The sequence below is a fragment of the Melopsittacus undulatus genome, chromosome 2 (genome assembly GCF_012275295.1).
Source record: "Melopsittacus undulatus isolate bMelUnd1 chromosome 2, bMelUnd1.mat.Z, whole genome shotgun sequence".
NCBI lineage: Eukaryota > Metazoa > Chordata > Aves > Psittaciformes > Psittaculidae > Melopsittacus > Melopsittacus undulatus.
This window is the reverse complement of record NC_047528.1, coordinates 89,595,580-89,618,503: the sequence shown is the minus strand read 5'-3', so window position 1 is coordinate 89,618,503 and position 22,924 is coordinate 89,595,580. Positions and strand designations below refer to the sequence as shown.

General features: G+C 43.1%; 1 protein-coding gene across 8 annotated transcripts in view; it reads right to left on the bottom strand.

Moving 5' to 3' along the window:
- PRDM15 (PR/SET domain 15) overlaps positions 1-22,924 on the bottom strand; it is a 37,518-nt gene that overhangs the window by 14,472 nt on the left and 122 nt on the right. For 3 of the 8 annotated variants that reach the window (XM_034074257.1, XM_034074244.1, XM_034074270.1), the window contains exons 2-12: positions 17,625-17,669; positions 15,056-15,149; positions 12,431-12,584; positions 11,485-11,737; positions 10,197-10,319; positions 7,844-7,942; positions 6,849-7,070; positions 6,036-6,171; positions 4,781-4,962; positions 4,032-4,126; positions 3,020-3,107 (exon numbers count right to left, since the gene is read on the bottom strand). In XM_034074257.1, coding sequence (XP_033930148.1) covers positions 3,020-3,107; positions 4,032-4,126; positions 4,781-4,962; positions 6,036-6,171; positions 6,849-7,070; positions 7,844-7,942; positions 10,197-10,319; positions 11,485-11,737; positions 12,431-12,584; positions 15,056-15,149; positions 17,625-17,661 — 1,483 coding nt within the window. In that variant the 5' untranslated portion in view covers positions 17,662-17,669. Of the gene's footprint in view, positions 1-3,019; positions 3,108-4,031; positions 4,127-4,780; positions 4,963-6,035; positions 6,172-6,848; positions 7,071-7,843; positions 7,943-10,196; positions 10,320-11,484; positions 11,738-12,430; positions 12,585-15,055; positions 15,150-17,624; positions 17,670-18,285; positions 18,327-22,924 lie in introns of those variants that run through there. The other 5 variants (XM_034074251.1, XM_034074264.1, XM_034074273.1 and 2 more) reach the window with 5 other exon arrangements.

Here is a 22,924-nt window from a genome sequence, read left to right as displayed (position 1 = left end):
TTGGTGAGGCCGCATCTGGAATATTGCATCCAGTTCTGGGCCCCTCAGTTCAAGAAGGACAGGGAATTGCTTGAAAGAGTCCAGCGCAGAGCCACAAAGATGATGAAGGGAGTGGAACGCCTCCCTTATGAGGAGAGGCTGAGGGAGCTGGGTCTCTTTAGCTTGGAGAGGAGACAGGGGTGACCTCATCAGCGTTTACAAATATGTAAAGGGTGGGTGTCAGGATGATGGAGCTAGGTTTTTTACAGTGATATCCAGTGATAGGACAAGGGGCAATGGATGTAAACTGGAGCATAGGAGGTTCCACGTTAACATCAGGAAGAACTTCTTTACTGTGAGAGTGACAGAGCACTGGAACAGGTTGCCCAGGGGGGTTGTGGAGTCTCCTACATTGGAGATATTCAAGGCCCGCCTGGACAAGTTCCTGTGTGATGTATTCTAGGTTACCCTGCTCTTGCAGGGGGGTTGGACTAAATGATCTTTCGACGTCCCTTCCAACCCTTGGGATTCTGTGATATCCATTTCAGTGTTAATGAATTCGAAACAGTAGCTCAACTAAGCATGATAACAAAGTTGTGTATAAAAATAATACTCAAGTTCCTACGTTGAAAGCTTTGTCTGTGATGGTGTTACCTCAGGGATTTAAAAACAGTCCTACCATTTTGGAAATCAGCTGGCAGGCGAATTAGAATCCTGGGAAGCACCCACCCAGACAGGAACTTTAGTATGTTGACAACCTGTTAATTGCTACCAAAACTGAGAAAGAATGTGTTCAATGGACTGTAGAATTGTTAGCTTTCTGGGGCTAAATAGATACCGGGTATCTAAATTGAAGGCTCAACTAATTCGAACTTGAGTATCTTATTTAGGGTGCAAAATAACAGGAGGACAACCAGAACTTGGAGCAGCTTGGAAAGAAGCAATCTCTCAAACACTATGGTTAAAGATCTCTGGATGTTTCTGGGAATGACAGAATGGTGTCGACTCTTGATCCATGATTATGGTGTTCTGGTAAGACTCTTGTATGAGCTGCTAAAAGAAAATCCAACCTTTCTAAAATGGACAGATCAAACTGAAGAAGTGTTTAAAAGTTTAAAGACAGAACTCATGAGAGCTCCAGCTCTGGGGCTCCCGAACATAACTAAACACTTTTGGCTATATTCCTATGAGAAACAGAATTGCCTTGGGGGTTTTGGCTCAAAGATTGGGACCTTATAAAAGAGCAGTGGCCTATTTTTCAAAACAACTGGATAAACCAAGTAAAGGCTGGTCTGGATGCTTGAGAGCAGTGGCAGCAGTTATCTTAAACATCCAAGAGGCCTGAAAATTTACACTGGGACAAAAGATCACTGTGTTAGTATCACATGCAGTATCAACAGTCCTGGAACAAAAAGGTACACAATCGCCATCACGTTTCTTGAAGTATCAAGCCATCCTAGTAGGACTGGATGATGTGGAAATTGTGATTACTAATACTGTGAATCCAGCATCTTTCCTTCAGAAAACCCCTACCAAACTGTTGACTCACAATTGCTTGGCTACTATAGAGACAGTACATTTGAGTCGACCAGATCTGAAAGAGGAGCATCTGGAGGGTGCAGATTCCTGGTTCACTGATGGCAGCACCTTTGTTAAAGACGGTAAATGAAGAGAAGGATACGCCATAACTACAACTTCAAAGGTAATAGAAGCTAAACCATTATCCTCTAACACTTCAGCACAAAAGGCAGAAATAATAGACCTGACTAGAGCTTTGTAGGTGGCAGAGGACAAGTGGATAAACATGTGGACTGATTCCAAATATGGCTTTGGTGTAGTTCATGCACATGGAGCAATTTGGAAAGAACAAGGACTTTTAAATACCCAAGGAAGACAAATTAAACATGCAACGGAAATTCTATGACTGTCAGAAGCTGTACAATTACCCAATGAAGTGGCTATCATACATTGTAAAGGACATCAAAGAAGTAACTCTGATCAAGAGATTGGAAATAATTTGGCTGATTGTGAGGCTAAACAGGCAGCAGAAACAGAAAGAGTTGAGGTGACGTCCTTAATCCCTGACGGTAAACTGGTAATTGAGCAAAATAAACCTAGGTACTCTAAAGAAGGTATGAAACTAATTGAAGACTTGGAAGGCCATGAAAATGAAAACTGTTGGATAAAAAACCCCCAAAAACCCAAAACAGAACATAAAAAAAAAGAGAAAGAGGAAGAGGACAATTAAAAGCAAGGGGCTTCCTCTAAAATTCGATGTCCTCACCCAGAACCACTTTGCAGTTCTGTAGGGGGCTAATGAGGGAACACACACCACATCAAATGAAAAACCTGCCGGTGCACCAGTAAAGAAGACCCCTACTAATGAGTCCAGGAAAAAGCAGTAGAACTAGATGATCTTAAAGTCCTTTCCAACCCAAACTATTCTGTGATTTTACGGGTCCATAAAAGTAACCAGGTTGCCATTTTCTAAGCATAACAGTCTTCAGCATAAAATAATATGAGTAACCACAAGGGATGACTATGGAAAAAAAGAACAGGCTCTAGTGATACTGGGAAAAAAAACAACACACCAACATCTAGAGAGTCTATTGTAAGTATAAAGCAAGCATGAGAAAGCAGAAAACTGCAACCCCAGAAATAACTACACATTATTGATAGTGCCAGCCCCCTTTCCTGTTCTTTTATTTCAGATAAATGAGATTAAATACAGTTTCAGGAAAGAAAATTAAACAGAGGTGGTGACAGGGTATCTGAATATACAAATGAAAAAGCAGTGAGGCAGGAGATGCTAAAAAAACCCAATCAATTGAACAGATGTGTTGCTCTATAGATTACTGATTACACTTATCACAAATGAAGGGTTTTTTTGGCAGGAAAGGGGGCAGGTTGCTTCTTGAGAGGATGCCAAAAATCTAAATTTTTACTCCCTTCTGTAGTTTCTATGCTGACATGGACTTGTGGACATCCCCCCAAAATGAGTAGAGAGGCCAAAGGAAACTGAATGGTTAGCCATTCTTACCTGTCCTGCAGTTATGGAACTCCAATGCACTCTCTATCCGAAAGGCCTTTTCACACGTGGTGCACTTGTATCTGTACTCACTGTCAACCTGAGGATTGCAAACAGTAAGAATTTAAGTAGGGAAAACACCCAGTTACATCTGACAGAGAGATGCTAAATCTCAACTACTTTTTCTGTTTTCCGTCTTTCCTATTTTGCTTCCTTCAACAGGACATTTAAATACACACTGATGCAAAACTCTGATGCTGTACCATCCTGCCACGTTTCCACATCTGAGCTCTATACAAAAAGTAGACCATGCAGCTGTGTGCATGTTAACACTCTCATTGATAGCCACCGGTCGAACACAGTGACAAGATTTTTGAGAAGCAAGATACAATCTGACTCACTCTCTAGCTCCAGAACAGACCCCAGCAATCCGAGCGCTTAGGACCTCAATGCCAAGCAGTAATGGAAATATTCACTGATAAGGCACCACTACAACCATGTTTAATACTTAGATGGCAGCAGCACTGAAAAGCCCTCACCAACAGGGACAGTGCTGCTACTGTAAGCACTGCAGGTTTACACATGTGTGCATAGACCTTAATGACACAGCCTTTACCCAGAGTTCATACATTGAAGGACACTACAGGTGGGGATAAGTGAAACAGGACAAGCAAACAAGACTAGAACAATCCCATTTAGTGCCATAAACTGAAGTGAGATCTCATCTCCAGATCATGCAGGTCCAGCTAATGCCAGCTTGTCTGACTGTAACTGATGCCTGAAAATGACTTTCTTTAGGAAATTCAGACACGAAAAAGGACTTGTATGCTCAAAAGCATGGCCATGCTTTGCCAACGCATCCACTGCTCTAACAGGTGTTACCTCTCCTTATCAATTATTTCTCACTTATTCACACAGATACCTTCTCAAATATAATTGACCCGAGCTCTCCAGCCAGCACCTAGAAGCTGACTGTACATTTTCACCTAAGCTCAGAAAGAGCCCGCTACTCATTTCCACTCACTTCGTTCCTGCTGTGCTTGTATGAAACATGCTGCTTCAAGCTCTCTTTACGGCTGAACAGCTTTGCGCACTCCTCACATTTAAATAGTTTGTCACCTGAGGGGATCAATCAACATAAAAAGAAAGTAGTCAGTGACTGATAATAACCAACTCCAGGCAAGACAGGGGAAACCAAAGCACAAACACACACAAACAGGAGAAACCAAAGCACAAACTGCAAACAAACAGGCTAGTGATGAGCCACTTCAGTAATTCAGATGATCCAAATACTGGATTTTAACCTTTTCCAACAATTTTGACAACAATTTTGTTTGGTTCCCCCACCCTTTTCAGTGATTATTTATCAGAAAATCCTTACAATTAGGTCATGGACACCTGTAACTGCAGATCACAAGCTAAAACATTCAGCTAACATCTACACACCAATGCTGCCCATGTGCCTGTGAAGGTGGGCGTGATATACATGTATATATTTAAAGGCAAGAATAGTCTTGGAAAAACCATTGCATCCTTGCCTTTGTTTAAAATATGTACCTAAATTCAGATTTTAAATACTCCAACTTTCAACTATTATGTTTGAATGCTTTGGTCTGCATAACAGGAAGTTTCCTAGAGGGACTTAACCTCCCCCCTCAAAAAAAAAAATCTCTTAAAAATAAGTATCCCACTATCTAAAATGGCCTAGCTCTTTTACTCAAAGGTGGAACCAATGAGATGCAAAATCAATATGCAAGACAAAAGCAAACCCACCATGAGAACGGATGTGCCTGCTGAGGTTGCTGCTGTTCTGGAAGATCTTACTGCAGATACTGCATTGATAGACTCGCTTGTGCTCCCCAAGCTGTTTTATCATTTTCCGCTGTATACCATGTCTACTGGAGAGAATTAAACTTCTTTTGAGGGACATGGAGTTTTGGTGATGAGCAAACCTACTGGATTAGAGAAAGAAAGGCAGGGACTGAAAGGTATCCCACAGGTTGCAAGAAAGAGCCCCACCAGCTGGCAAAAGCTAGAGGAGTGTTATGCTCAGCTTCTGGCAGGAGGAAAAGAGCCTGGGGCTTCCTCATTGCCAAGGTGGCCTCCTGGCCACCCCCTGCAAGTGGCAGATGTCAGAGCGCAGCTCACTCCAAATTATCTTCACCCAGCACAAAGAGGAAAAAAGCAGCAGCCACCAGCCTCAGAGATTCTCTTTGAAGGCCCCTCAGAGGAACATAAAGGATCTGTTCTGCTCATCTGAAAATATTAGCACTCTTCAGCTTAGAAAGCTTGGCAGTTCGCATGCAAAAGGCGTATATAATAAGAGGGCAGCAGGGCGCCAAGAAGCAGTACCGTTCTATTTCCCAGCACAACCACCTGCTGAAATGCATTTTTGATGGCTCTGTGTCTGCTAAGGACTTCAATATATAGCACTACTAGCCAATTTTGAAAAATCAAGTGCTTTATTACACAAAAAATAATTGAAAAAGCCAATTATACCAAGACAAAAAGACATAAAGAATCTAGATTAGTTGAATTATATTTACGAATCTCCCTGAGGCACTGTTATACTGAAGTTTTCCCCTCCCACTGCTCAAAATCTGAAGTATCACATGGACAGATCAACAAGAAATCATTTATGAGTTAAGATGCAAAACTGAGTAATAATGGTTAGCATATTTTATTATTTTTATTTTTTTAGCAAAAATCTGTCATTCAGTGGGAGTAGTATTTCTCCTTGCAGCTGCAGGAGACTTTTGGAATCACACTAAATAAAAGCAGTATCGTAATGAAAAATTAAATTCTCATTGTTTATGTGTCAAAATTCTACCACCATCTCTGCACCACCATCCTCCAGTGCACAAGCCATCTTTGTGGCACTCAAAGTCAGCTCTTATAGCAGCAGGAGCATCGCACAATTTTACACGAATGAGAAAGAGCATTTGTGGGCCCAGAAGCTGAGCAGAGCCGTTACATGCTACAGAATCTTAACTAAGCCTAAGAGGAAACTGCATCCCAGAACACTTACTTTGTCACTGAACTGATGCTATTTGTGGTGCTAGGCATCTTTCCTAAAACCAATTCCATAATCCTTTCTTCTGCAGCTGAAGGAAGGGCTCCCTCTCCAGGTGGGACCTGAGTTACAATGTCAGATACACGTTCCACTGAAACACATAAAAGTACAGAGTTAACGTGGATAGGTAGAAATAAAACCTCAAATGCAGAATTTGTAATGAGGTGTGGCACTGAACACATTATTTATTCACAAACATATTATTTGTCAATGATAAATAATGGATTGCTAATGAGTAGGTATGTAGCACTTGCAAGATAGAAAAAGTCACTATTGAATAAGTGAGGTGTAGTCAACATCTCTTAGGGAGGCAGTTTCTTACCTTTCCAACCTATTACTAAAGTGTCAGTTGATTATGCATTATGAAATTTCCTACTAGAACTCCCCCCGAAGGAAGGTAAGGCACTGAAGAAAGGTCCCTTTCAAGAAAAAACCTTAAGGTAGACAGAGGAAGGTATCTCCTCTTGAGAGGGAGGATGCTTTATGTCCTGCTCCTTCTCCAGGCCTCTCTATTACCAAAACTGTCCCAGGAGAATCATAGAATAGTTAGGATTGGAAAGGACCGCAGGTAATCTAAGTGTAGGTGCTACAACATTTAGCATAGACAAGGCCCCCAAAGATAATTAACAAAGTTTGTAAATTGTCTGCTTTAGTGATCTAACTAAAACCCTCCATCTTGTCTCTGCTACTTTTTAGGTCTTTCTAAGGTGGCATCAATACAGAAGAAGAGTGGATACATGCTTAGCATTTTCTTAAGTTTTGCTTTACCTGCAGAATCTCTCTCTTCAGCAACAAGAGGTGTTTCTGCTTTTGCTGTTTTGGGCTTTCTTCCCCGCCTGGCCTTCCTCCTTGAGTCTGTACTGGCACTGGCTGCATCACAAGTCACTGGCTGATCCACAGGAGAAGCTTCTGCTGCTTTCTCTGCAACAGCCTCATTTTGGCTGGTTTGGGGGGCACCTTTAGCTTGTTCCAGGTGACTCAGCAAGTGCTCTGGGTGGATGGGAAAGAACATCAGAGTAAGGAGGAAAGAAACGGTCATGAAATACTCAAATGGATTGATCCAGCTTATCAGGGCAACATCACTTAGGAGAGAATCACTTCAAATTATTTCAAAAACAATCACAATACCTTCCTAAACAAAAGCATACAGTCTGTTAAACGCTGAAACAATTACAGGGACTGAATTATTAAGAGACTTATTAGATATCACTATAAAAAGGTTGTGCTCCCTGATAATGGGCATGTTTTACCAAATGTCAAAGTTATTTAGCAGCCTAGGTACCCTTTTCAGAAATGATTCATCAGATGGCCAGAGCTCTTCAATATTTTAAGTTCTTTTGAAAACTGCATGATAGAGCTGCAAATGAAATGCAATAAAAAAACACAGGAGTATTTAATTTCCTTTACTAAATCTGTGCTGTAAATGCCACACAAACAATATTACTAAGAATAAGCTGGCATCACTGACCTTATACATTTTTCATGCAGTTCCACATCCCTGATATTCCTAACATTCACATGTCATTTCCTATACAAGTTTTATTTCTTCTAGATTCAATATCACAGTTGTTTGCCCATAGATTGACCGCTGTCATATGCAAAATATCACTGTTTTACCATTTTGCCTTTTTCTTAAAGAAACACAACAATTAAGACTTTTATGTTACTGCATCATGGATGGGGCATGACTTCACAGTGCCCTGCTCTGGACAAGCAGAATTCTGATGCTTCTCAGAAGTCTCTCATGAATTTCTAGCACTTACCTGTCAGCAGATGAGGCTCCTGGAATGCAGATGAACACACTTTACATGTCCACTGGCTAGACTCTGCTTCTACACCTCCACTGCCTTCTGGAGTGTTCACTAAATCACAAGGAGAAATACTGAAAAGGTTTGAAAACGGGAAGGTGAAAAATTGCTGCAGCTTTATTTATCTTAAGGGTCCTTTTATCACTTTCTAAAGAACTGTGATTATCAAAGGCACAATATAAAGCCATTTTTAGCACCTTCAAAACAGGTGTTATCAGTACTCTTCTGGGTCAGCTGAGGACAGAAGCAGGAGAAGCTTCTTCACCCTCCATGAAAAGCATTGCAGAGTAAGAACATCTGGATTAATGGAAGTAAGGGTGAGGACAATGCTAACTCAATTTCATTAATCAGATGTTCTATAAAACCACCATATTAGATGCTTTTATTAACATTTCAGCTCATATCAGATAAAGAAAAAAAATAAAAAGAAATTAGGGGGAAAGTTGAACTGGAAAAAAAAAAGAGGAAAACAGTTACTCTGTTCACTGTCCCTTGTCTTTAAGTCCTTGGATGATATGTCCAAATTTGTTAAGAGGATCAGATAAATCTAGTCTGGTTCAGAGATTTTTTTTTTTGGTACACACAAAGCTGAATATTCCACAGTCTACATGACTCAGAGAAAGAGTATGACACTGAAATTAGTTAAGTGAATGGCAGCTGTCCTGGGTTCAGCTATAGCAGTAATTTTTCTCCTTCCTTGCAGTAGCTGGTGCAGTGCTGTGGTTTTGACTTTAGCCTGAGAATAGTTGCTAAATTGTCTTTATTTGTTGCTTAGTAATGCTTACTCTGACCAAGGACTTCGCATTCTCATGCTCTGACAGTGAGAAGGAGCACAGGAAGCTGGGAGGAAGCAGAGACAGAACACCTGAGCCAAACTAGCCGAAAGGGTATTCCATACCACAGCACGTCATGCCCAGTATATAAACTGGGGGGAGTTACTCGCTGTTCAGGTCTGGCTGGGTATCAATTGCTATAACTGTGTAGGTAACTGTGCCTCAGTTTCTGTCACAGATTTCCTATATGATCAGAGAAATCTGTCTCTGCCTGAGGACCACATCTGTAATGGGACGATAAACTTACTCCTCCTTTTCAGTGTTGTCTCTTAGACCAAAATAAAAGATTATCTGAGGCAAAGAGTGTCCCTGCTACAAGTTATGTTCAACGTTCTGCACTACAGAGGTCTGATCTCATCCACGATGTAATAAATAAATAAAAAATGACTAGACAATTCAGCAACATCAGTTTATTATTCACAGGCTACACAAAGAATTTCAGAGCTCTGTCTGGGAGGCTAAAACCAGCAAACCTAAACCCCAAGATTCTGCATAACTTCAAAAACCAGTCAGACTGGAAGGTTACATGTAAGCTACTCCACCTGCCTTGCAAAGTTGCAGGCTAATAAAACTGAAAATGCACCATCTGCAAAACTGAAGTCTGCCTTGGAAAACTGTCCCTGACTCTGCAGTTCCCTTGCTCCTTAGCTGCCTCAAGGAGTAAATCTAGAAACCCTGGCTATGCATTGCCTTGCCAGGAAGACTCAGGTCCTGTTTAGATTCCCACTTCAGGCTTCCAGCATGACTGCAGGGCAACCCAGTTTATTTGGAAGAACAGATCTGTCAGTTGGCAACTGCTTTGTAATACTTGAGGCAAATATGCAGAATCAAGAGTGGTATAATATTTAGCTTTGGAAATACCAAAACATTATCTCAGAGAGAACACTTTAGGGTTCCCTAAGTATTTTGTTTCTGTTGAACTCTCAGGAGGATGAAGGGGTTGTTAAAACTTTTCATAGTTTCCTACCCCCCCAGCAAAAAAATTAGTGGTGCCAAAAATCAAAGACAACTCCTCAGTCAACTTCACATTTTAGCTGTGACAGTATCCAATTAAATGAATGGATCTTCTGATTAATTGCTCTGTACAAATCTGCAACAATTCTCCTCCTCTTCTGGCTACTTTTAGTATTAGTGAGCAAAATTCTGATAATTTGAACTATTACACTTTGCAGAGAGTGTCTGAAGATTTTCTCTGCGATTTCCACCCCCCCGCCCCAGGGCCACTTCCACTAATAACCACCTCCAAAGTCAGAAGCAGTTGTGGTTTTATGTAATTTTTAAACCTGCAAATGTATTTTAAGCACAATGCCCATGAAAATAAAAAGAAAAAAAACCCAGACTTTTAAATCCTCTCTAGATTAGGATTTGTTGAAAGCTACATAACCATAATATCTGCATAGAAGTGGTACACATGACAGCTCTTTACATCTGTATCTGTCCTCTGTCTCCTTTAAAAATACCATGATTTTGCATACCTGCTGGATCAGCTGCTAATAGGCTGGATTTCTTCGTTTTTTTATGGGGGAAGACAGCAGATGAAGGTTTTGAAGATGTTTTATTTCCCTCTTTATCAGAATCCATCACTACCAAGCACGTATCTGTGAAAAGGAAAAACAGTTCCTTTTCTTTACTTTCCAGACCCTTTGATTCTCTTGCTCTGTGCTGAGGGCAGTAACTATAGTCAGAAAGTTTTGCCCTATGGCAGGCCTGCAAAATACATTATCATGTAAAATCCTAACCAGAACATTCTTAAGCCTGAATCTCACAAAATGTGCCTTTCATATTCTGAAGTGTCTAGTGAAAGTGCTGAACACAGAAAGCAGGACGTACCTAAAAAGTATTTTTAATATTCATATGAACACAAAAATACATGAACAGGTTAAACTGAAGAAGTAACTCAGTTAATACCAACTGGAAACATCTCAGAATTCAAAAACCTCTTAACTGCCTAGATTCAGCTGTAGCACTGAAGAATGTGCTAACCATCAAGATCAGCTGTAAAGCATGCTGATGGCAATGCCCTCCCCCAAGCCATTTGTCACCCCAAATTATATTCAGAGTAGCAGTAATAACATTCAGGCAGTACTCAAGCTCAAGAGCAGAACAAAAATGTTCTTGCAATGCTAAAGGATCATGCCTTTTAGCTGTAGAAAGGCAAAAGCAGAAGAAAATGAAGAGGCAGAGGAACAAAAGACTTGGCAATTCTAATTCAGATTCTAAAAAACTTGCTGCCTTTTTTTTGCCAATGCAGAAGAAATCATGTGGAATGGCAGTTCACTCTTGAGCTTAACTATTCTAGTGGGTCCTATGTAAGGCTGCATAAGGTATATGGAAGTTTCTAAAACTGTGTAACAGCTCTGATCAAAAGCAAAACATTTTCACTTCAATTGAGAGAATGCTTCTTGAGCAAATCTGCATAAATGTTTAGACTTTCACTGATTCTTGGGTTTCTTTGCTCTTCTACCCAGAAATGTTTGATGCAACCACCAGTTCTTTAGTTAAGAACTATTTATCCTGTTTGATTACTCTGAAGATGCTGAATCATCAATTAGGCCGTCCATTTTCAAAACCTTAGATATATCATGATCATCTATCCTTTCTTCTCATAGGACAACATGGATGCAGGTCAACCTTACTCTAGGGCTAACAAACCCAGGGTCAGAACCTATTTGATAAACAGCACTGTCAACTACACCAGTAGGGGACTATCAGTCCCTATCAGGACTGGGCCCTTAGGAAGGAAAAAAGGCCCCCCACACATACCATTGGCAATACTAGAGACCTGCTTCAGCACTGGCTTTTCCATTTTTTTGGCGTAAAAAGCTGCATACCACACTCGCAGCTCAGTTCCTGGTGGGATGTCCTGAGAGGTAGTGAAGTAAATATCATTGTCATGCTGGAAGGCAGTTAAGTTTTGATGCTCATATTCGGTGGCTGGTCGCACCATCATCATCCAGTTGCAATCATCTTCATTTGAGGTGTCAAAATATACCAGGGGCCCATCCTTCTGGAACACCTGCCAAACAAAATATGCATATAATAAAACCTACCAAATAATGCAAAGTTAAAAATAATCTTTATTTTCTGCTTTTGCAACGGCTTCCATTCAATGCACATCAGAGACAAAGCAAGCCTCAAAACTTGCATCAAGATATATGTGATGTGATGTATCTGTCACATCTTCAGATGAGAATGTCTGAGACAGACTACCAGGGGCAGGATGGGAGCAAACTGAATTTAACTTTTACTGTAGCATTATTCCTACTAAAATTTGTCAAGAAAAGAGTAAAACAAATGTAAGACAGAAAAAGATACTTATTCTGCGTGTTCCATAAACCTAGTGTGTATGTCACTCATCACATACAATCAAATTGAAAAAACTCATTAAAACAACTGAAATGAACTGCCATAATCATAGTCCCTCTTGTATCATCATATGCAGAAGGTGAAAGACAAGCAGTTTTGCGAACTGTATCCCAGCCCTGTCTCCTGTAACGATGTTCACATGGAACATACAGAATGAGGCTATAGTTTGGTTCTTCTGTGTGTTGTTCAGAGAATGGTTGTTTAGCTAGTCCATTACAGGGCATGCTTAAAAGATGCCCCAAATGCCCCCCCTACACATCTTTTTCCCATAGTGTGAGACAGCATAAACTCACTGTGGGTAAAACTGACTCCTTGCTATTGCTTTTCATGTGCCCTGTCTTACCTTCAGGGGAAAAACTGATTCTTTTTCCAGCTTGGCAACTCTCTTGGATTCAAATGGGCCAAACTGTGTACGTTTCACTAGCTGAGTCAGAGCAAACACTCCTTCAGTCCCATCTTCCAGTTGTCTTATCTCCAAATTAGAAGGCAGAGATGATCTAAAAATTGAAGAGAGAATTGAGGGGAAAAGAAAGTTACACATGGCACAACAGTACAGAAACCCATGGAAAGAAATCAACATGTATTTTCCCCATCTTCAGAGACAGCCAAGTTTTCTGATCAACATACCCTAACTTCTATGAGGATTTATAAATAAACAGAAGAGAAGAACCACCAGCAGTTGAGGAGGGCCACATAGTGACTAAATGAGTGTTCAACCCATGTAAGCCCAGGGACCTGACAGACTGCACCTGTGGGTGCTGACAGAGCAATCAATACTATAGTGAGACTATTCTCAATTGTTTTGGAAAGATCATGGGCATCAGAGAAGTCCCTGATGACTGAAGAAAAATGCTGCACCCATCTTCAAAAGAGCCCAAAAGGATGACACAAGAAATGGCAGGTTGGTTAGCCTCACTTCTGTTCCTGGGAAAATCATGGAACAAGACCTTTTGGGAGGCATTTAGAGGCACATGAGAAGGTGACATGAGAAACAGTCACCATGGACTGATTAAGGGCAACTCATGCCTGACAGACCGTTTGCCTTTCAGGATAAAATGACCAGGTTTGTGGATGAGGGAAAAGCAGTGGATGCCGTTCAGTAAGGCTTTCAATGCTATCTCTCTGTCTGAGTTGGGATGTATGGACTGGATGGGCACACAGCTCTTAGAGTAAATAAGCTGCTGGGTTGTCAGGCTTAGAGGGTCATGTCTTTACCTGGAGACCATAACTGTGGTACCAGAGAGATCTCTGCTGGGACTTCTGTATTGTTTAACATCATTATCAGCAACCTAGAACAGACAATGGAGTGCACTCCTGTCCATTCCACAGATCACACTGACTGGGAGACTTAGTCGGATGGCGAGACTGCTATCCAGAGGGACCTGGATAGCCTGGATAGACAGATACACTGATAAGAACCACATGAAATTCCAAGGACAAATGCAAAGCCCTGCAGGAGGGAAGGAAGAACCCAAGCAAGTACCATCACCACAGAGAAAAATTCTGAGGGGGAGGTGGTGGATAGCAAGCTGGACATGAGGCCATAGCATGTCCCAGCAGCAAAAGGGACCATAAGCATTCTGGATGGTATGAACTGGAGCAGCCAACAGACTGAAGTGAATGATCATCCCCCTCTGCTCTGCACTTGCTAAATCCTACCTATTACCTCCCATTTCAGGCTCATTAAATGGAAAGACATGGACAAACTGGACTGAGCTCACGGAAGGACCACCAGTATAGTCAAAGGATATAGCAGTGAGGACAGGCTGGGGAAGCAGAGCTTGATCAGCCTGGGAAGAGGTGGCTGTGGCAGCCCAAAAAGCCATCTGTGCCTACCTACAGGGATGTAATTGGGATGGAGGAATCAGACTTTTCCCAGGAGCTCACAGCAAGAGCAGAAGAGACAATAGCATCAGGGCTGTTAAGACAGTAGTCCCCATTAACACTTGATGCAGGAGATCATTCATGGCAGGTTTCCAGGCATATGAAGGAAGGGCCTGGTAGGAGCTGCAAGGAGCTTCCTTTTCTGGGAAGGCCCAGAAAACCAGCTATGCAGCCGGTGTACATTGTGGGACACCAAGAGTATCCTGCCCAGGCAGAGATGGGTCAGGTCATCCACACGGCAGACCCAACACATTCAGTGTTTGTTACTGGAATTATGCAATATGACCTACACAGCCATCATGTGTCAGACTTGCCATCCACATTTTCAGTCCATGATTTCCCCCCAAAAAATATGGAAGCCCTAAGCACGTTTTATAATACAAGAAACCATCTGAACTCTCTTTCCTTTTTTGACTTGTCCTGCATCTTCATGATAGTTGTTTCTCTTCCTTAGCCTTACATTTGACACAGTAATATGAAGTTTGCTGACATTCCTGATTGTCTTTCACTATAAAAATCACTACTCAGTGTTGTTTTCTCACAGTTAGATTTAGCCTGTTTGTTTCTTTTGGCAAGCATTAATGTTTCTGCCCTGCTGTCACACATTTTCTGACAAAAGCATTACCCCAATCATTCGCAAAGCCTCATAATAAAGAGAACAACGTGTTTTGCCTCTCAGTGAAGGAACTACAGAGGTTATACCAAGCACGAGGACACAACCATTCATACAAATGAGAAATCCTCACACACTTCTATGAATCTAAGGTACATATGAGGAGGGGAAACAGTTGCAGGTACTCAACCAAGACAGATGTCATCACCCCATCTGGCAGTATCTGACTTTTTGCCAGAAACCTCAGCAAAGAAGCCAAGTCCTGATGAGCAGCAAATTATTTTTTGGCTTCGATTCAGTAAAGCACTTAAGGGTATGCATTAATTTTTCTATTTAATCAAAGCCATATGCTCTCCATAGATTGGGGCTTTGCTTTTCATCTGTCAGCGTGACACTCATTAAATAGCAAATACGCTTTAAAGAACTAATATGGGTGTTGGATTAGTCAGAACTAACACAAATGTTCCTTACCTTGCCCTGCTCAATACAAAAGAGTCTTTGACTGTCACCACTGGGCCAAGTTCAGGACACTCTGAATCATGGTACTGCCCACAGTCCTCGCACCCTGCAAGGAAGCAGACAGCATACAGAAAGGTTGATGGAAAACACTCTGTTAGACAGCTGCCTTCTCCTTTCAAGAGCCAAATACAGAATCTAACACCAGGCAAAATACATACATACAGAGGCAGATGTTTATTTATATTTTTCAAAAAAAACATGTATAATTGAACATCAAGTTGACAGCTGGCACTTGTGTAGGTGAGATAACACACACCATGATCAGTACAATCAGAAGACAATTGTTAAAAATCTCTCTCAAAAGAAAATAATTGCCTCACATCCACAGTAACTATTCTGCTTAAAGATAACATTATTCAGATAAAGTGCCATAACATCTAGCAGCTAAAGAAAACCTTCCCAGCACCCAGGCTTTTAGAAAGAGCTTGGGTAGGGTGGTCTTTTTAGTGACAGGAGGCACAAACCCAGTACCAGTAGCAGAACTGTCACAGGGTCTCAGCAGGGCATGAACATGCTGTGGGAGCAGAGCTCTGCCTAGAGCCATGCTGGCCCACTCAGGCTCCTCACCCACAGCGCAGGGAGAGATACCTCCAAGATACCTTCTGGTGTCTTTCCAAACAAGTCAGCTTGCTGCACAGTACACTTCAGCCACTTCTTAATTCACTGTTAGCTTACCTAAATTAACTTCTAGTTTATGTGGCTGTAAATTACCCAGAACTGAATGGTTCCTAAAAACCAATTTTCAGACCAGGATAATTTGTGGTTTTCTAAAATAAGCTGACTGAACAGGATTTCAAATGCATATACACTGCTTCACCATAAAAAATAGCTGTCAGACTGCCCTGCCTGGTTGGCTGTTAATGCAGCTTAAGGAGAGATCATCGCACAGGGGTTATATTCCTACAGTGTGATTTACACCTGAGCTCCACACTCATAAGAGCAAGTCAGGTAGCCCCAGTAAGGATGCAAAGCAGAGGGTGGTTACACTTCGTGAAGAGAACAAGAAAAAAGCCATGTCATTCCAGGGTATGCCCCTTCTGGTAAAGCTACACTTTACTCCTAACTGGAAACTTCTCCCTCCCAGTGTCAGTCCCAGTGAGCTAACAAGAAAAGTTTCTTTTTAGATGTGGAAAAGGGATCCCAAGCTACAATGCAGAGCTCCACATTGTTACTTCTTCTGGCAACAAAAACAGCTCAGCAGTGAAAATCCACATACATTTGACAAAAAGTGGTAGTACCAGCTCGTGCAACCCCCTAGCCTAGCTGCTGTTTCCTCCCTTCTGGTGAACCAAGGAAAGGATCATCAAGCTTTTCCCATCAGTTTATTTTTCAGATGAATGAATTTCCCAATCCAGTTTGCTGTACAGCACCAGACAGCTGTGCCAGAGAAAAGGATCTGTGGGAAAGTGCTGACCACTTAGCACTGGCATCACAACTAAGCCTACAGCCATCCTGCACTGTTTACCATACCACCACCCTTAGCTGTGCCTGCAGCTCACACTGTGCTTAATGTATTACAGAAATTATCTGGGACAAATGCAAATTTCCAAAACCAGAGAGGGTGAAGGAGCCACAGAAGAATGTGCAAACCAGACTACTGAAAAGAACTGAATTATCATCTACAAAGGGTTGTCATAACCAATGGGGACGGGAAGGAATAGCTGGAGCAACAGGTTCTTTTGGCTTTGCTGCCAGAGGACACGAAGCACTTCATCATTCCCCTCATCTTTCAACTGCACCCCTCACCTCTGCAAAGAACCAGCCACTGTACAGGTTCAACAAGGGGCAGGCAGTATTGTCCAAAATTACATGTGGGAATCAGCTACATATTTCTCTCACTCCTTTGCAGACGAACAAAAAAAGCAGGGGGGACAAGATACTGATACATTGTGTAGCGTGTCTCTCAAAATCTAAGGGATGCCTTACAGCAGACATTCCCTAAGGCTTTTACAGTCACCATATGTGACATTTTCAAGAGATTACAGTCATAGGAGGAATGCAAAACTAAGCATGGGTTAAATGGTAAAATACCTTGAGGGAAGTACATACACAAACTTCTATTAAAAAATTCCAAAAGTCTCTTTTGTCTATGAAATACATATTCAATGATGCTAACTGTCCAGAAAGAATGAGCCTGCGTCCTCCATCTGTGGAAGTGCAGATCTTTAACTCAGCCTAGAGGTCAGAGTTCCCCACAGACATCCATGGTTGCTAAAGCTGGTCGTATAAATGAAGGGCTTAGTTTTAGGCCTTCAATCTCACTTAGGGCATGAAAAAGCTGCTCTGCTAACTCACATTCAGATGCCTCTTTATCTGGTTGGAAAAAAAACCCAACCAAACCCAAACAAGAGAATGTTCAGGCTTAAAATGAGCAACCTCCTCTTACCCCATAAACTGTTTAAACTTCCTTTACATAAATACTTTTCTAAATAAAAACTTAGTCTGTTTTAGTCTTTCATTTCAAACATTCTGAGTAGACAAGTCACATCAGAGTTAGATCATTTTCTTTTCTAATACTTACAGATAAACATAGTCTCATCACTGCCATCTCCAGCCATTTTTAAACCTGCCAAAATACAAAAGATGAAGTTAGTTCTGAATGACTTCTACTTTCCACAGTATAGAACCCCTTTATGGTGTAATGATGCTGACTGACCCAGAGCCATGCCCAAACACATTACTGCCCCTGCAGGAGTATCAATGGAAAGTCAAAGAAATTAAAGTTGCTAGAAATCCCCCAGTGGCTGCTGTACCATTACAAGTGCTGCTGAATTCACCACTAAGAAGTGTAAGTGTCTGTAGGCTCACAGGCATTTCTCCCTGAGGCAATGCTATCACAGGCCATTCCTCATCCCTCCTCTTGCCAACCTTCAGACATTCCTGATATTCCTGTGTGCCCCCTGCTATAAAGCTCCTGTGGAGCCTCAGAACAACTGGAGCCAGAGGACTAATCCAGGCCAGCAACAACCACCACAGAAACAAAGCATATCTGGTTCAGTGAAGCATTTTATTGATCAGTAGCTTAAAAAATTACCTCTGAAGTGTGGATTAGTTATTAAATAAACACAATAATCTCAAGAACCTAAAACCTGCAGATAACGACCATGATTTGTTCCAAAGGCAAAGGTATGCTGTGGTAACAAACATCAGAAAACCTGGGAAAACTAATCTCATCTCTGTACCTGATCTTCCAAGAAATGGTAACTCATCGATTTCCTTTGACCTGTAAAATAAGGACAACCTATATTCACTTTTATAAATCAGTTTTGGCAGTATGTATTAAAAACTGGTTCCTCAATGATGTCTAGGTAATCTAGATGGTTGGCAAACAGTCTGATTATGTATGGCTGAGATCATGACACAACCAAGATCTAGATGATTGTTTTGCCTTTTCTAATGAGAAAAGGTTCTCCTCTTCAAATAAGCAATTTTCTCAATGGCGCAGTGAGAAGCAAAGCAACTTGAACATAATGACCCAATTCTAAGAGAGAATGAGGCTGCAGAAAGGGCAAACACATTGGTCAAGAGAACAGGAAGGAAGAGGAGACTGAACTTGTGAGAGGGAGAACAGGAGAGCAAAAGTAAGCAAAGACACACCAAGCTAGCAGAGCCCTGTTTGAAAAAATATAATGCATTTGCCACTACAACAACAAAAGCCAAGCCAGAGATGTGTATAAGCACAGCTGTTACTCAGGATCAGCACAGGAGCAGGACTTCCCATTATGAGTTTACTCTTTAACACTGATGCTTCATACACTCTGTGTGGCTGAGGCCTGGAAACACGTCCCAGGCTGGAGCCTGGAGAGGCAACTACTGCACAGATACTGGCTCTACTGACTTCTCAGCACAAGTGAAGTCTCTGTCCCACAAAATCCCTTCCACTGTTTCAGAAAGGACTCCATAGTTGTGCAAAGCCTGCTGCTAATGGTGCCTGTGCACACCGGGCAGCAATGTCTGGTATTTAGGTGCTGGCTGCACCCATGGTCCACTTCCCCTCAAACCTCCTCCAGAAGCAGCAAAAAGGATCCTTCATAAATCCATAGGTTACTCCCAATTAGCGAAGGACAGTCCACTGCCATATGGAGGGGTGCTGAGTGGAAAGCCACTGATGGGAATACAAAAGAACACCTGGTCACTGTGGCTCCCGGTCACAGCAGGAGGAATCCTGATGCTTAGTTATCTGGGCGACAGCCTAAGGAGGATTTTGGTCACTGAATCTGGGCATCCTGGCCTGTACCAAGCACTGCTCTCCCCAACTCCACCTCATGTGAACAGCACAGTCCCTCCTAACACTCACTGCCCCACTAAGGGGCCAGTGCTGCACTTCTGCAGCACAAGCTAGGCCTTTCTTGGCTACTCTTATGATAAAACACTTAAGCTTGTATACAAAATCCCAATGCTGAGCATGAGCAGCAACTCAGGGAATTTCTCAAAAAACTTTTTACTTGAAAGCACTGTAAGCAATGCACCACATGTTTACAGAATCCTAGAATATAATAGTGCAAAGCAAGCCACAGAAACTGCATTGTAGGTTGATGGCAAAAATGGTTTGCTCTGCTTTTTAACCAGGTTGTTTTGCAGATGCTCTGCACTATTTCAAGAGGTGTACATCCAGTTATTTTTAGATAGTTTGTATCCTGACAAGACTTTAATCCTAAATATGGCTGAATTAACAAATACTTTTCTTGGTCAGTGATTCAGATATGCAGGGGACACAGTCATCAAGACCAGCAATGCTGCTCTATGACCTGCTCATCAAAGGCATTCACCTTCTAGGCCTTTCCTGTGTCGCATTCTTCACAAACTGCAGACTGATGAGCCGCAGTATTACAGAAGCAGCCATGCCAGTCTTGTTCTAGGGACCACAGATGAAGATAGCAACAAAGGGGCAGGGAAATCACAGTACCAGAAATGCTGTTCAAGGTGATGGGGAGAAAGCATAAAAGTCCCTCAAACACACTCTGAGCAGTTGATAAGCTCACTACACCTCACTGTCTGCATTAGCGCAATTCTCACTTTTGCAGCACGTGCTTTCATTTTCCACACTGCAACATTCCTCATTTGTTATCTGTCTTTCCTGTGCTCAGCACAATGACCTGCTGAAATAATTCCCTCTGAAATAGACAGGAAATAAAATTTCCCTCTAATATAAACAGGAACATGCAGGTGCAAAGACAGCTACTAACCTTGAGTTAGTATCTGCACCTTGCTATAAACTGCTGTGTGTATAGGAAAAGAAGAGCTGCCCCAAAATGGGTTCAACAGTTCTGCTCTGCAGACACATACTCACTCGTACACTGCTAACCCATAGGATCCAAAACTCTTTGCAAATCTCAACTGTATTTCCCAAGGGTTTTTGAAATAGATGACATTATGCCACCCACCCCAGCTGGTAAACGGAGTCATGAAGTGCCATGCAAGCTCACACAATGGCACTGAAGACAGACTCAAAGTTTTTCACCTTCATCTGCTGCTGCTGTGGGCCATGTCTGCTTTTCTTTCTCTTGTCAAGCATTTGTATCAGAAAAATATTCCATTACGTCACTCATCCTGCTGCACATGATCATGTTCTTGCCTTGCAGAGATAATAAAAGCCTCTGGGAATTACAGATATTTTAATATAAAACAGAGAGCGATCATTAAGCAGTGAATAACCAGGTGAAAAGCTACACAGAAGTCAGAGCACAGATACAAGGCACAATTCTGATGGCAGAAACCCAGAATTTTCTGGTTTTCTGGTTTATAACCAGTACAATTAACTGAGTGACTTTGTGCCTGAGAATAATACACAGAGACAAGCAAACTCCAGCTGCAACATGGGCCTCTGGACACTTCTGAAACTCGAGGGAACCCAAATGAAGACACTGAGGTGATGCAGCATCACAGGTATCTGTTTACAGAGCATGATGGGCAGCAGTAGGGAACCGCTGAAGCCATAAGCTATCAATATAAATCAGACCTGGTGTAACAGCATACCTTCCCTTTCTAAACTGCTGAAGAAAGAAATCAGGCTGCAATGACAGGTTGAACAATTCTGATCCTGACAGTAGATTTGGACAGGCAAGAAAAAATTAAAAATAAACCCAAACCCTAAAAATCTGTATTTAATGACCAACAAAGTAAAATTACAGTTCCCCTTTCTTCTTGCTTCAGTTTTCCATTAAAGTTCTAGAATGGGCTACAACTAGTGGGAATAAGTAACTTGAAAACAGAGGCAGATGGGCACTGCAAATATATTTGTGAAAACAGAATGCACTTAAAAATACAGATTGTTTTCTTCATGATATAGTCTAGTTTGTTCATGCTTCTGCTCAAGTAATCAGAAACTACCTGGCAGAATATCTAGTAAACTACAGCAAGGCACTGTATTTCTAAAGAAGTATGACCATTCTATCAGCTACTGTTGAGAAGGGAGAGTGGGATACTTTATGTATTAGGTGGGGGGAGCACAAAGTGGGTAGTGAAGTTACCCCCTTTCCCTTTCCATTGTTTACAGTGACCATGGTCACTCTGCCTCTGGCGCATGGAGTACATGCAAAGTTTAACGAACACGAGTAGAAAACAAGCACATGGCAGAAGGTCTGTGCGCAGCAAGCACTGCAGTCTGTGGCTTTCTTTCGTTTGTCTTGCAATGAACACACCTCACCTCTTCCAGTACTTGAAGGGGGCCTACGGGAAAGCTATAGGGGGGCTTTTACAAGGGCACGCAGTGACGGGCCAAGGGGGAATGGCTTTAAACTGAAAGAGGGTAGATTTAGATTAGATGCAAGGAAGAAATTCTTCACAATGACGGTGGAAAGTCACTGGAACAGGTTGTCCAGAAAAGTCGTGGCTGCCCCATCCCTTTCAAGACTAGGCTGGACAGGCCTTTTAGCTTGGTCTAGTGCAAGGTGTCCCTGCCCATGGCAGTGGGGCTGGAACCAGATGATCTTTAAGGTCCTTTCCAACCCAAACCATTCTGTGATTCCAAAAGGCGTGCACCTACAGACGCAGGGCAGGCAATGGCAGAGCCGCCAGCCATCGGGTCAGCCGCCGGTAATGGCCGGTTTCCATCCCCGGTTCCTAGACCTGCCCCGTCGTTCTCCCACCATCTTCCCTTTGGATTTCACCCTCGCACCTGGGCGCTCCCCGCTCCCGCAGCCGAAGGGGACACGCCGCCACCGGCGGCACAAGCCCCGCTGAGGCCGCTTCCCTCACAGGACCCACACCCTCCCCAGACCAATGGCTTTACCGGCCGAGCCCTGCCTGTGGAGACACCCCCCCCCGTTTCCCCCGCCCCACACAACCCCGGCGGCTTGTCCCGCAGCCGCCGCCGGCGCCCGGCAGCGGGCCCGGAGCCCCCCGTCGTCGCGGGTGTGTGTGTGTGTGTGCGTGCATGCGTGCGGCGAGGGTGAGGCCTCGGCGCGGCCCCGCACCGACCGCAGGCACGGCCGGGGGTGAGCGGCGCCTCAGCCGCCAGGAACCCGTCGGGCGGCAGGGCTCGGCCGGGGATCCGGGAGCGGCTCCGCCGGGTTTTGCCTCGGACCCGCCTCGCCCCCCTCCTACTGCCCTCCCTCCGCGCGCCGCGGCGCGGCCGCTGTAACAAAGAACAGGCGGCATGGAGGAGGCGACGGAGGAGGAGGTGGCGGGGTCGTAGCCGCTGCCGCATCGGGAACTCTCGCCGCCGCCCTCGCCCCGGCCCCGCACGCCCTGAGGAGCGGCGGGGCGGCGAGAGGAGGTGCGGTGGCCCTGGTGTCCCAGGCCGAGCACAGAGCGGCGATCCCGCGTGGAGAGTACCCGCGCGTGGGCCGGGGAGGGTGGCGGGGAGGCGGCGGGCGGGAG